At 42.5% G+C, this 13,808-nt stretch overlaps 1 protein-coding gene across 6 annotated transcripts in view; it reads right to left on the bottom strand.

Annotated features, from left to right (window-relative positions):
* PAK3 (p21 (RAC1) activated kinase 3) overlaps positions 1-13,808 on the bottom strand; it is a 124,454-nt gene that overhangs the window by 21,758 nt on the left and 88,888 nt on the right. For 5 of the 6 annotated variants that reach the window (XM_030449457.1, XM_030449453.1, XM_030449454.1 and 2 more), the window contains 5 exons: positions 11,269-11,369; positions 6,409-6,562; positions 4,758-4,795; positions 2,578-2,709; positions 1,502-1,664 (listed from right to left, as the gene is read on the bottom strand). In XM_030449457.1, coding sequence (XP_030305317.1) covers positions 1,502-1,664; positions 2,578-2,709; positions 4,758-4,795; positions 6,409-6,562; positions 11,269-11,369 — 588 coding nt within the window. Of the gene's footprint in view, positions 1-1,501; positions 1,665-2,577; positions 2,710-4,757; positions 4,796-6,408; positions 6,563-7,678; positions 7,724-11,268; positions 11,370-13,808 lie in introns of all 6 variants that reach the window. The other variant, XM_030449458.1, reaches the window with a different exon arrangement.

Here is a 13,808-nt window from a genome sequence, read left to right as displayed (position 1 = left end):
ATACACATACAGACGTGTACAGGGTCCCTGCAGATCTCCTGGGGGAAACCTGCCTCCAACACTGAGCCTCAGCTGAAGCAGCTCTAATTCCTGCCTCTAGAAGCTGACATACCTGCAGGTATCTATCTATCTGCTCTGGAATTTGTGTCTTTGTGCCCTCAGCTAAAGCTACTGAACTTATCCCTGAGATACCCCCTAATGGCACTGAGATTCAGTTCTTTCTAACTCCTGTCAAGGGTGCAAAATACTCTGCCCAAGCAGGTGAAATCTCAGAGCACAGGAAGGCTTCAGCCTCTGCAGTCTCACCAGGCACTGGTGGCAGGGCAGGAACAACAAGAAGCAACAACCATGGACAGCCACTGCAAAGAGGACACAGCCAGACTACACAAGCAGTTGCAAGACAGAGCATTAGTGGCTCTGAGATCAAACAGAAAGAGGTGTAAATCAATCCTCTTTGTGTCCTACCAGTTAATGGTAGATACAGAACAAACCAGGCAACAAATCCAGCAATTTATTATCTGAGAACACAGCACTGGCAGCTCAGTGCAAGCAGCAGATCAAATTGGTTGTGCTGCAGAAGCACCAAGGGCTTGATGTGATTTCCTTCAGTATGAGCTGTGCAGGGGCTGGGGACACTGATTAGGATTCTAATAGTATGAACTGTCTGGGAATCAGCTGTGCCAAAGTTAGAGGCATCTGAGGAACATCCAGTGGATGTGCTGGAGGCTGGCTCCTCAGAAAAGCTTGCAATGCATTTTCACCTCCTCACACCACACAGATGTGGGTTTTTTGATTCATCTTTATAAGCACGTGAGGATTGTTACAGAAGATTTTTGTTTTTTTCTTTTGGTGTGCACTGAAAACACTTCCTCTCTATCCACAGTGTGAACTGATGTTCTTTCAAAGGAATTTTCTCTGACAAAACCAGAATTCTTATAAAAACAAACTCTGGGATATTAGTAGAAATAGTAGTAGTAATAACAATCATAAAACCAACACCAATATCTGAGGCAGGAGAGCTCCCTGAAGCTGGAAGAATCAGCTCAGTGCTGCAGTGTCTACTGGTAAAAGAAAATCCAAAACAAAACAAGAAAAAAACCCAACACAAAAACCTCCTGAACATCAACAGATTTCTGCAAAGTATTTTGGCTTTGATGACTGATGAGAAGTCCAGAGCTTAAAAGAGAATTTAGGAACCCAAATACTCTGTTCAATTTGACCATTCACTAGGTCACAGCCTTCTGCTCAACCAGACACAACCTCTGCTTTTGCCTTCAGCACAGAAGGAAGCTCAGGCAAACCCAACCCAGTTGTAGCTGTTCCCAGAGGCAGAAGGAATACCCACAATTCTCTCTCACTTATTCTAAGCACAAAACCAGTCTGTGCAGGGAGCTGTGAGTGACTCTGTGACACTAAACCCAGGATGAGTATTTGGTGTACATAATCCTGAGCCATGCATACATTGCCCAGCTTTATCAGACAAGAAAGACAGGATGCATACTCAGTTTCTCTAGGATCTCCTCATCTGTCATCTTGGATTTTTTCCGCTGCCGGTCTGTGTTTCTGTACAAAGTGTTTGTGTTTGAGTTTTCAGGCTGGGGAGTGGTGGCTTCTTTAGCAGGTGCTGGTGCAGCAGCAGGTTCAATTACAGAGCGTGTGTAGATCTGCAAGAAGAAATTATTTTGTGTCAGAAAGGTGGTATGGTCAGAAAGGGTGCCCCCAAGGTCATCTTCCAAGTGCAACCCCTTAGGAAGATGCCGTCTACCACGTCCAGGGGGGTTAAAAATGTTTGCTTTTGCTGTCCAGTTCTCAAACTGGCGAGGCAAAAATGAAAGGCAAGTTTTACACAGTTCACAGCCAGTTCCATTTTTCAATTTTCACTGATTTTCTGAAAGACAACTGAAACAATTAATTTACTGTGTTGCAGGGATATATAAATAGATCTGTCCAGGGCCCCAGAGCCTTGTTCCTTGATGCTCACGTGTTTTCACGGGCACTAACATCACTCAGGTTGGTTATGTGTCTGAATGAAAGCCAGCAGGGAGCATTTAAGAGCTGAGCTGACTTCTCATCAGTATTTTAGGCTTCAGGGAGCAGCCATTAGGAACTGCATTCCAGTCCTTCAGAAACCCAGTTCTCTTCACAGTGCAAAGCTGGGCAGAATTTTTCACCCAAACTTCAGTCATGTGAAAGTTAAGGGTGTAGTGTAAGCTGTTCATTTAGCTTCCTACACAGTCTGTGGAGAGGGATAGGTACCTCCAGGGGACAGTTTCTCCTGTGTATCCTGCAATGACCCATTCTCTCCACTGCTGACAGAGAGCCTACAGAGGTCCTTTGGGCAAAGTTGCTCACTTTCACACCTGTAGCATTAAAAGACCCAACGCTACACAAAGATTAATCAATGGACCCTATCAGCACCACAGGAAACTCACGACCAATGTGAAAGTTCCAACCAGATTTTCCTGGTGTAAGTGGCTTGGGTGAAGAACTAAGCCATGGCCTCCAGCCCTCGGTGTCCTCACCTGCAGCTGCTATCTGATCAGGGTGACACCAGTGCTGACCAAGGCTGGCACTTACTGATTTTGTATGTTCAGGCCGTGGTGCAATAACAGGTGGAGGCTCATTGTCATCCTCCTCTTCTTCATCATCTTCATCCTCTTCTTCAGAAACAGAGGGAGCTAGTGGGGGTTCTGAGGCTGTTTTTGTGCTCTGTGGATAGACAGTAGCATGAGTGACAGTCACCTTTTTGACACTTGGGAGGTCTGATAATTATGCACAACTTCAGTCTCCTGTCCTGAGCCAGCCTAGATGTGCCTGTATAACCTACAGGCCTCAGAGTTTTAAGTCACACACACCACACTACAATGTAAAGGCTGTGGATTTCCATGCTCTTTTGTTAACTGGGCTTGGTGCTTTTCACTTTGGCTAAAAACACCTAAATCATTCCCAGGCTTAATCCAAGTCTCATTTCAAAAAATGTAATGCTGGGCTGTATCATGAGAAATCCCATCTACTTGCTGGTTAATTGCTTTGGCATTGTGTCTACAGAAATGGCAGCAGTTAATTAAGATACCAGGTGTCTACTGGCTAGGTTAATTAATACACTTCAAAGTGCAAAGCTCCCTTTGTTGTCTTGCTGGGAATTTGGGTCTGGAGAGAAAGGCTCCTTGCTGCTTTACTGTTTTATCCATGGGGCAGTCACACTGCCTGCTTCCACAGACAGAGAACTCAAGTTCTAAATCATCATGAAGTTCTGAAATCATCATTCTAAATATTCACATCTCATCTGTGTTGTCTCTAAATTGGCACAGAATTGATCCAGTATAAATACCAGTGAGGAGCAGCCTGGGTGAAACAGGGAGACCTGATCATCACACCTCTTTTTCACTGAATGGGTGACTGTGTCACTGCCTGAAGTCGCCTTGCATAAAATCCTGTCATACAGATGCACACATACATGAGCTTTGTGTTTCCTGTAAGGCTCAGTCCTGTTCCACAGCCAGAGGTAAATGGTGGAACAGGCCACTAGCCTGGTTAAAGCAGGGAACAATACATCAGGCACACCCAACACCACTTTAAGGGCCAACTCTGTCAAGCAAGAGGTGTCCCAGGGGAAGGTGAATGTGACTTTGTCACATGTTAGATCTGTGTAAAGCTTTCTATGGAGGCATCAGTAGCACTTTGCTTATATGGGGATAAAAGATGATTAAGGAAAAAATAAATAAGGGAATAATCACAGTCCTCTTATGTCAAATGTCTATAGCTATTCTTACCACTGGGCCCCATCCTTGGTCTGACAGCATCAAATTGTGCAGAACGTACAATGAGGTATTATTTAATGCCAGCCTCTCATTAGGGAGTGAAATGAAATTTAAGTAATTCCAATGACTGCTTGATCCTGTCAGAGAGTTGTTTTCCCTGTACTGTAACACTCAAGCAGCATCCTCTGAGTGGGCAGATTCAGAAAGCTGACATCTCCACTGTCTGCTGGCAGGAAACACCACAGCAGTGTGTCCATACCCACTGGAACAGCTCTTGGGAAGGCTGACCCTGCTCTGGTGAGCCCCAAACTTCCAAAGTGACAACTGAATATCTGAAGTGTGAACACTCAAAGATGATTCTCATTTCATTACACACACTCTCTGCTGTGTAATCACAAACCAAAAATTAGGTTGTTTAACACTTGAAAATAAAGGCTAAATCCCCACAGAGTCATTTGCTATTTAATGCACTAGCATTAACACTAATAAATTTGATCAATATTAACGTGGATGTCATGACTACATCTCTGGGATTGCTACAGCAATCCAGTATTAATTAAGAGTGGATGATTATTTAAAAGTTTCTTTCAATGGTTCCAGTGAGTTACAGATCAATTATAACTGTATTTATATTCAGCTACATATCCAGCTGTAGTAAGGATAAATCATAAAATTTAATAGCAATGGATTCTAAGTTGTTAAAACTTAATCAGAATTAGCTAATTAGACAGCACTGCATATTGTTGTAAATTATTTATTCCACTATGGCTAAGAACAGCAATCACTCTTCTGTTTGCAAAACTTTCATCTGTTTAGAAATTCTTTAACAGAAAATGAGGAAACAGCCAGGGATCCCTTTTCTGCTGCTGCAAAGACACTAAAATGTGCTTTCCTTCAGCCAGCAAGACTGGCACCCACTCACACAAGAGAAAGCCTGCAGCTTACTCCACAGCTCTGAACCTCTAGGAAAGAAAGCAGAAGGTCACTGTAACTCACCGAGGGATGGGCTTCAATGTAGCCATGGGCACTTTTATCTGCAATGGGGAAGGGAGAATTGAACCAGATGCTGTTACAAACCTGCCCCTTGTGGGGACACCCACAGGACAAGTTAATCCAAATAGAAAGCAGATTGCATTTCTCTTACACAACATCCCCCAGCAGCAAGTTATTTCATGTGGCAAGCAAGATAACAGGACAATACACCAGGTTCTCTTTTCTAGAGTTTCTTGTGTCTGTTTTTGCCCTGCTTTGCCACTAAATAAAATACATAAAAACTTGCTCAAGAAAACACAGATTATTCTTTAACAGTCAATGCTTATGTTCAAGCCAAATACTAGAGCAATTTTTATCCTTTTCTTTCCTTTTTTTATTAAAATCAACTGCATGCACTGATTCCCTTCAGCTTGCTGAAAATGTTTCCCCACAAAAGCTTTCCCCAGTTCCCCATAGCTGTGGCAGCTCCAGTCTGACAGAGCAAAGTAACAACCAGCTCCTGAGTTCAGAAGCATCCACAAACTGAATTTCACCACAAAAGTAATGACTATTTTAGCAAACAGTAAGTGCCAAGTCAAACCTTTAAAGTACTAAATTGGAAAAAACAAACAAACAAACAGACCCAAAACCACCAAAAAAAGCACAAAAACACCAAATAGATGCCTTCCCTCACAAGAAAACAAAATGTTAGTTAATTCTGCAAATAGGTGCACAGTTTTTGGGAGGACTTTGGAGAAGCTCTCCCAGTCTGCATTATGGAAATTGCACTGGTTGAACCAGCAACCAGGCAGCTCCAGGCTCTCCTGCCACAGATTATCCCATGTAGGGAACTGAGCCACTGCAGGTTAAATTACAAATCCTGTCCTGCAAAGAGACAGCCCCTGATTAGCATGAAGTTGCTGACATGAGCTCTTCCAAGCCTATTGTATCTTAATGGTATTTTTTGTTTAAAAATCAACTTGGTTATTAAGGAATAACAAAAACCCCCACATCAATACAAAAGCCAGATATGCAGCACCTGGTAAAAACCTCTTTCTTGCTAGATGTGTGACCAGCCAGTTTGTCTGATAAAAAAAGGAAGACAGGGCCATAGGAAAAGAAAAAGCAAAGTGCAGCACAGACCTTCTGTCTCATTTTTGCAATCCTACACTCCAGTTTTGCAGACTGTACACAATCAAGGGGAAAAATGACATCCCCATCACACTTGCAGACTTCTGGTTGGCAAGGATTTTCCTGGAACAGGCAAGCTACAGAAACTGCTCTGGACTCTGACATCCTCCTCATCCTCTGTGTGATGATTCCTTTTACATCACATTTTATAGCAATTCTGGGTCTGTTTGTGAATTTATATACAGTAACCTAATCTTCTCAACAGCAAATACAAAAAGAAAAAAATATCCTTAAAATTCTATCATAAAGGACCACAAAAACCCTGGTAGTAACATACTGCTCAAAAGATCTAAGAATAATTCTTCAAATGCATGAAAGAAGTAAACCCCCACATCCCAGTCTGAACACTGAAGGAACAAGGATGTGAAGAGACAAAAGTAAACATGACCTTTGGCCATTAATGCTTCTGACTAAAAATGGTCATGACTGTCTGACTCATTTTGGGGCCTGACACTCCCTTTGTTGCCCTGAGATGAGTACTTACCTCCTGACGTAAAGCTCATGTATTTCTGGTTGTTAACTGTTTCTTTGGAATCATAAAATTTGAGAACATCTAAAACAGCTTGTGGGTTCTTCTTCTGTTCCAGTTTTGTTATGTTGGAGGTCTGGAGTAGCCTGGCCCACTGCTCTGGAATGCCCTGCAGATGTCAAGTGGAAAGAACACAGATTCAGAACAGTTCACAGACACAGCCTCACAGATCTTTACCAAGATCCCATGCTGCCTGTAAGATTACTTTCAGAAATTTTGATTGACAGCTTACAATTAAAATCAGTAGCTAAGACTTTAGATGCAATCATTCTCTTCTCTATCAAAATAAAGAGCTAAAACCAGGATCCAACTTTAAAAAGAAAAGAAAGTTATGACTGTGATAGGAAAAAAAGTGCATGAAACTCATCTTTAAATCAACTCTGCTCTTCCATGGAATAATGACTGAAGGTTTAGCTTGTTTTCCTGGTGATTCAGTGCAGACATAGCAGGACTATTCTACATTTGTGGACAACACAGTATATTTTAGGAGCTTTACACTGGATTTTTAATGCTTAATAATGCAAACAGATTGTGTTGAAATGGTTATTGCTGTCTGATTAAAAGGTAAACCCCACCCTGATACAACTCATTTTCAGCATAGCAGGGAGCATGCTGGGGTTAAGGATCTGCATTTAAATTCTCAAAATTGTACCACTGTGCCACTGCAGCTAAGGATGTCTCTGGTGAGCTCCTGTTAGCTCTGTAGGTTCTCTACTGTAAACACACAGAAACCAGGGACTCAGAAACCAGGCTGAGAGGGACAGAGCCTTGCATGAATTCTTGGACATTTAATGAGTGAGGGTGGCATTTAAAAATTGATCCCATGGCCAAAAGCCACAGCTCTGCATTGAGATGATATTGATTGAAATTGCTTTAAATATCCAGTATAATTTCCTAAATTTTGAAAGCCTGTAATTTTCCCCATTTACTGCACAACCAACATCTACCAGCAAACTGTAGGGCTTACTGCATGACAAACTACACCTGAAGTACATTTAGCCTTGGTGCCACCCCGATCTAGGGACACACTTCAATGTAGCTTCTTCCTGAGAAGTTCTCCACAAAACAATGTGTGACATGGGCCTCCAAAGTTTAGGATTAATGAGAAAAAAAGTGGGATAAGCCAAGCAACAAATCTACTGCACACACATCAACCTGCTGCTGCAGTGCTATGACATCTCAAAGAAGCATTGGGATGCAAGATTCTTTTGGGCCTGTGACGCACCTCTGGGAGCTTCCCTGTGCACATCTGTGAGCCATAGAGATCTGGCTGTAATGGACGTAAATAAAGAAAGAAAAGAAAGTTAAAACAGAATGTGGGACAACTTAGAAGGTGGTAGGAGGAAACCAATGGGCCAAAATGGGCAAGTCCCATTGAAAAAGGGAGTTAGGAGGTAGACACAAAAGAGACCGGGTGGTGGACAGGCTACAGGAAGGCAGACTCAGGAAAACAGAAAAATCACAATTGTTCCAAAGTTTGGAAGCATCATAACCCCCCACCTCTTTTTTAAACCAGTTTTATTCTCCCTCATAAAAACACAATACTGAGGATAGACAGCAAGTGACTGGAAAAATGACCTGTGATTTCTTCTATAATTAAAAAATAAAAATAATAAAGATCTGGGCTCTTGTTGTCTGTCTATTTTTGAAAGCCAGGTTAGCTTTTTGAATGCCTCTGTGTGAGTTTTTTCCAGTCAGACTCCAACCCCAAGTTCACAGTTGGCCAGTGCATGAGTCTAAGTGCAGTGGAGGAAGCAGCTGGTCAAACACAGATTTTGGGTTGTGCATTGTCATAATGCAGTAATCTCTGTGTGTCAGACTGCAAATCAGCACAGTTCTAAAGAAATGCTTCATTAGAATAATTACATGGAACTTCTTTACATCTGTAGTCACCTTTCTCCCACTTGCTAATGTCATCATCTTGAAGCTTGAAAAGTTTGGTGGGTGACCACATTTTATTCTAGACTGGGGATCAGGAAACTGTTTCAAAACCTGCATGCCTTACAAAACCCACTCCCCACCGCCCTGCAAACCTCACTTCTTCCTCTATTCAGAAAAATGCAATGTTCAAAATGAAAACATAAAGCTTAAGCAGCATGCTCCCACCCAAGAATTTCCAACCATTTTTATTCTGAGCTCCAAAAGCCCTACTTGCAGCCAGGGTGGTTGCTCCAAGCACAGTGAAATGGACACACAACAGAGGTGGATGAGCAACACCACAGCTTGGTGCTCAAGCCTGAAAGCTGCAACTCAGCCCATGCAACTTGGATTTGAGATGCAACCCACAGCAACCAGGAAATGCAGCTGTGGGGTGACTGGTGGGTGTCAGGATGTGGTCCAATGCATCACAAACACTCTTGGCATGGCAATTGTAGTAATTCAAAACAAATTAACAAAGCCCCATATATCTCTAGGGCATTCCCATGGCACTTCCAAACTTTGTAAGGAGACAGACAGTGTGATCACTAGACAGTGGGAATATTTCACACGATCTGGCTAGTGGCAGTCCCCTCAGCAGGACATACTTACCACAGGACTACTCAGCTGATACACCAGGTTGGGACAAATCAAACATGCCTAATGGAATGTGTAACCCAACACTTGCATCTGGGATTAGTTTGGAGCTTAATGGTGCAGAAAATCCCCTTGCTCTGAGTGACATTTTACTCCACTAAGGACTGCAGTGGTAAGGCCTGTGCTGGCAAGCTGCAGGGAGGAAATCACCTCTCCCTTTGGTTTGTTTTTAATTTGGTCAGAGCCTTCTGAAACTGCAGTGCTGCACTTCCACACTTCAGGAACAGGTATTACTGCAGAACTATTGTGTAACTGTAAAACAGCAGCCACTCCGTGTCCACTGCTTTGAAAGGGAGAAAGATATTAAACAGTAGTGCCCCAGCCATAAAGCTGGATGTACTTAGCTACATCCAATTGCCTTGTTCTCTGAAAGGCCAGGACCTGTGCAGGTGGCACCTAACTAGGAAAAAACCAATAATCAAAATCCTCTGATGTTAGAGACTGCTCTGACACACCGGGTGATAACAACATTCAAACTGATCCAAACCATGATCTCTGAAGTACTGACAGAGAGTTCTGGTGCTTAGAGCTGAAGTGTGTTAACCTCAGCATCCCTCCTCCTCCTGCCATCTGCCAGGGGTGTGAAACCCAACTGGGATCTCCACCACCAGTCAGGTTGCAGGAGAACATGACTGGAGCCCAACGTGTTTGCACAGAGCCAGAAGGAAAAAGTCTAAAGTATGAGGTAGAAATAAAGGCAGAAGGAAGAAGAAAGATAAAGAAGAGCTGAGCTTCTAATGGGAAAAGCAGCAAAAGGAAGAGGAAAGGAAGGGAAAGGGGAGGAAGAGAAGATAAGTAGGAGGAAGAGATGCAAGCACAAAAAGGAGAAAAAAAAGCAGGAAATATCAGAATACAAGATGCCAAGCATAAGAGAATGGTACTGAAGGTTACCCTGAATCAAGTGGCTAGAGGGAGAGATGGAGAGGAAAAAAAGAGAAAAAACAAGAGGAAAAACACCATTTTAAAAGCTTTATGCTAAGTTTTTGATCAAAAATTACCACATCTGGGCTTTTAAAATGAGCGTTTAATCAAGCCCTATGGTTTGGCACAGAATAAATGTTGAAGAAAGACTTTATAAGTGACACGTATTTTAAAAAGGCTAATTAACTAGTCCACATATTTAAAATGTAGCTGTATTTCCTAATTACTGAGGATAATTCAATTTCACTACTCCTTTGAAGACATGCTGTCATTAAATGTGTCTTTTTTCCCTTCTATTGTTATTTGGTTTATTCCTATTGCTACTACTACTGCAGCATACAGAAGGTTTCCAGCTTTCTGAAATGTTTTTGAGAAACAAAAGTAGCAGTCAAAGTAAAAAATGATGATGATGATGAAGTCACATTTAGGACTCAAATGCTGAAAACTGACCATCTTTTGTCCAGGCAAATGATTTGTCCCATCCTGTTTGGTGTATGCAGCCAGTCTGCACTAGCAGACTTCACAGTTTGACACAGGGTGGTACCACAGTCTGACCACTTAGCTCACAGGGTACTACTGATGGTACAGGGAGTTGCTAATGTCTCCTCTCACCTCATGTAAGCTTACTGCCCCCTTAGCCTTAAGGATTAATGTTTTCAGCACCCTAATAGTAGTCTGAGAGGAAATGCATTGAAGCCCCTGCACACTTTGAGGAGTTTCTATCAGACTCGTTCTTCCCAACACTTCATACACTTTGTAGTGACACAAGGAGGAAAAGTTGATTGCTATTTTATTAATACATAAAGGACAGAAACAGGTATGAGCACCTCATCTGTGGACATGCTTTGAAGGATAATAAATTAAAAGCAATGGACTTCCAGAATCCTGCTGATTTCTGGTTGTCTGCAAGGGCTTTCTGCAGAGCAGCTGGACTTTGCACTTTAGGGCTGACCGTCTACAGTAAACCAAACACTATCCACATGTGTGTGGGGTTCTTATGCTCTTCCAAAGACACTGAATAACCAAGCCCTGCAGCAGCTTGTGGGACTGACAGTAGCACACACCTACATCCTTCCTAGTACTGCTACATAGTACACCTACATTCTTCATTTTCCACAGACACTCTGCTGACAAACCTTGGAGAAAAAAAAAGCAGCCTGAATCAGAAGTAAAGCACTCCAAATCCTAAGCCCAAAAAGTAAAAAAGTCTCTTTCTCACAGCCTGGCTGCTGTCATCTGACATTTCTGGCAACAGGAGGTTATTCTGCCATCAAAAAACCAGAAGCTCTGGTAAGCAGAAAATACAGTGGGGTTACTTACTGTGAATTCTCCAGTGACGGCATCAAATCCCACATGAATGGTGTGTTCAAAGTCTGAAGGAAGAGAGATCTCAGGACGTTCTTTCTCTTTCTTCTTGTTGGCTAGAGGCAAAAGGTTAACACACACTTATTTTCTGCACAGCTTTTCATTCAAAAACATTCACAGTAAGTTGTACTCAAAATACTGTTTGAAAAGGGAAAACCAAATCCGTTAATGTTCATCTCACTGGACAAATCCAAGTTTATCCAACACCAGCCTAACCTTCAACCCCTCTTTGGGAAGCTCCAGCTTCATTTGGGCTCTCAGTTAAGCAAGACTTGTAACCAGAAACCCAGCTTTATGAGTCTCCAGCATTTCCTTGTTTTTAAATCACTCCACCAGTATTCACAGAGCATAAAGGACCCTGCTGAAGGAGACTGACTTGGAAGTCAGTCAATCTGCCAAGGTTTCCCATCTCCCTCCTGTTTTAACACCTTTTGGAGGTAACATCACTTGTGGTCATCCCTCTCCTGTGCTTTTTATTACTGACCAACCTCCAGCCCAGTTTTGCTGAGCCTAGTGAAGGATGAGTGGAAGAGAAGCTGGGAGAAGCTGCCTTCACTCTGATGCAGCAAGAATCCATGTTCAACAGAGATTTCTCTGAAAACTGGTGACAATAATGCCAGTTATAGAGGACCCCCAAACCCCCAGGTACACATAGCATGAACCCAGGTTTAAACACCTATCCTGCTGGCAGTTATCTGAACTATTTGGCTTCCCTGGAGAACCAGTGTGCTCAAAGACTGACTGCCATGTGGCTGACCACACACTGCGGTTGAGTAACACAGTCCAGATCCAACTGTAAGATCTTCTCTGTAAGGTCTTCCACTGATCTGTAACACCCCAGATGAAAACTCCCATCTTACCAAATGCATTTGTCAGTGCAGTGCAAAAGTTGTGTGCTAACAACTGGAACAGAACAAATATTACAGTGCTCACCTGCAGCATCAGAGTTATGAACACAAACTCAGGAATGAGACACATGCAAAGCACTCATGAAGAATACAAAAAGTCACATTATCTCACGTCTTGAAAGAGAGGTCCCACCACCCCACAGGAACACATCAGCAGGAGAGAAAGGAGCAGTTCCTCAGGTCCTGTCTTTGCCTTCCACAGTGCCTCAGTGCAGCACAGTGACAGCCCTGCTATGCACAGCAAAAGCAGCTGGATGAAGCCAATTTTCTGCCTGTCTTATTTCAAAAGCAGGAGTCCCTTTCTACCAATATCAACCAGGATGAAGCTCTGCAAAAATCTATTTTCTGGCACATCAGCCTTATCACATAAAGCACTACTATGTTTGTGGAGTTATAATTAACATTTTCTTCCATGTTTTAGTATTGTTTACCTGCTTCATAACTTCACTAGGAGGCTCTCTGTGTGTCAGCACTTCTCCCAGCCTGTCTCTGCCCACAGACAGCAGCTCCACAAGGCCTCTTTCTTATTCTACCTTATAGCCCTCAGTTGGAAGATGCTCTGCTCTTCCTAATTATACAGCATTGTGGATGTTTCCAATCCTTTCTCTGCATTTTCTCTTCCAAAATATTTGTCACCTTTTGTCTGTACTGCAGACCTCTACATGATGTTAGTTGATGAATTTTCATTTAGCATTTAGTATAGATGTCAGCAAGATATCAAATATAAATACAAAAGCTTTTCCCCTTCTTTTATCTCTTAAGATGATATTTTTTAATTTTCAGGATATAAGTTTCCAGTTACAAGATATGTATCATAGGTAACAAAATTGGCTTCTCCCACCTCATCATCTGCAAGCACATGAAGTCAAAATTAGATTTAAAGGATCCTCAAATTCAGTTCAAAGCAACAGTCAAATCTAGAAGCAATAGGGAATTAAAAAAAAAGTTCCATCAAAAACAGTTCTTGTCCAGTCTAGTCCTCTCCAGTCAGGGGACAAGCATTCCAGCTCATCTGAATCATGAGTTGGCTCATCTGCTTCACACCAGTGGCCCAAATGCTGATAAACTATAAATTAAATACAGAATAAAACATCTCTTAGTAACACTTTTACCCTTCCCTAGTCTATGGAGTTTGACACTTCTGCCTGTGCCCTGCAACTCAATCATTTCTGTTTTACGTAAGCCGGAAAAATGGCCTGGAAAGGCCTGGATGGCTTCTTGGAAGCAATGACTGATGGGATTCAAGGGGCTTATCCTGGACATTGTTATTTGATTTTCTTATAAATGCCCCTCACAACACACTCCTGCTGCACAGCAGTTAGCCATGAGGACCACCCACACCACCTCAGTAACTATTACAGCTGAAAAAAGAACAAGGAAAGAGTGTTCACAGTTTGCATCATCATTATTGTTTTATATTAAAAGAGCAGTAGTTTGGGAGAAAAATGTGACTCAGCTAAGTAGCAGCATTTCTCCAGAGAGGGAGGGAGGGTTTGACCTCATGCTTACACCCTCCTGTTTGCTTGTCTCCTTTTCCAACTCATTCTGTTCCTTCCTTCCCCCCCCCCCTTTCCCTGTCACTGCTCC

This window comes from Calypte anna, chromosome 4 (genome assembly GCF_003957555.1).
Source record: "Calypte anna isolate BGI_N300 chromosome 4, bCalAnn1_v1.p, whole genome shotgun sequence".
Taxonomy (NCBI): Eukaryota; Metazoa; Chordata; class Aves; order Apodiformes; family Trochilidae; genus Calypte; species Calypte anna.
The sequence above is the reverse complement of the archived record's forward strand: the minus strand, read 5'-3'. Positions and strand labels throughout refer to the sequence as shown.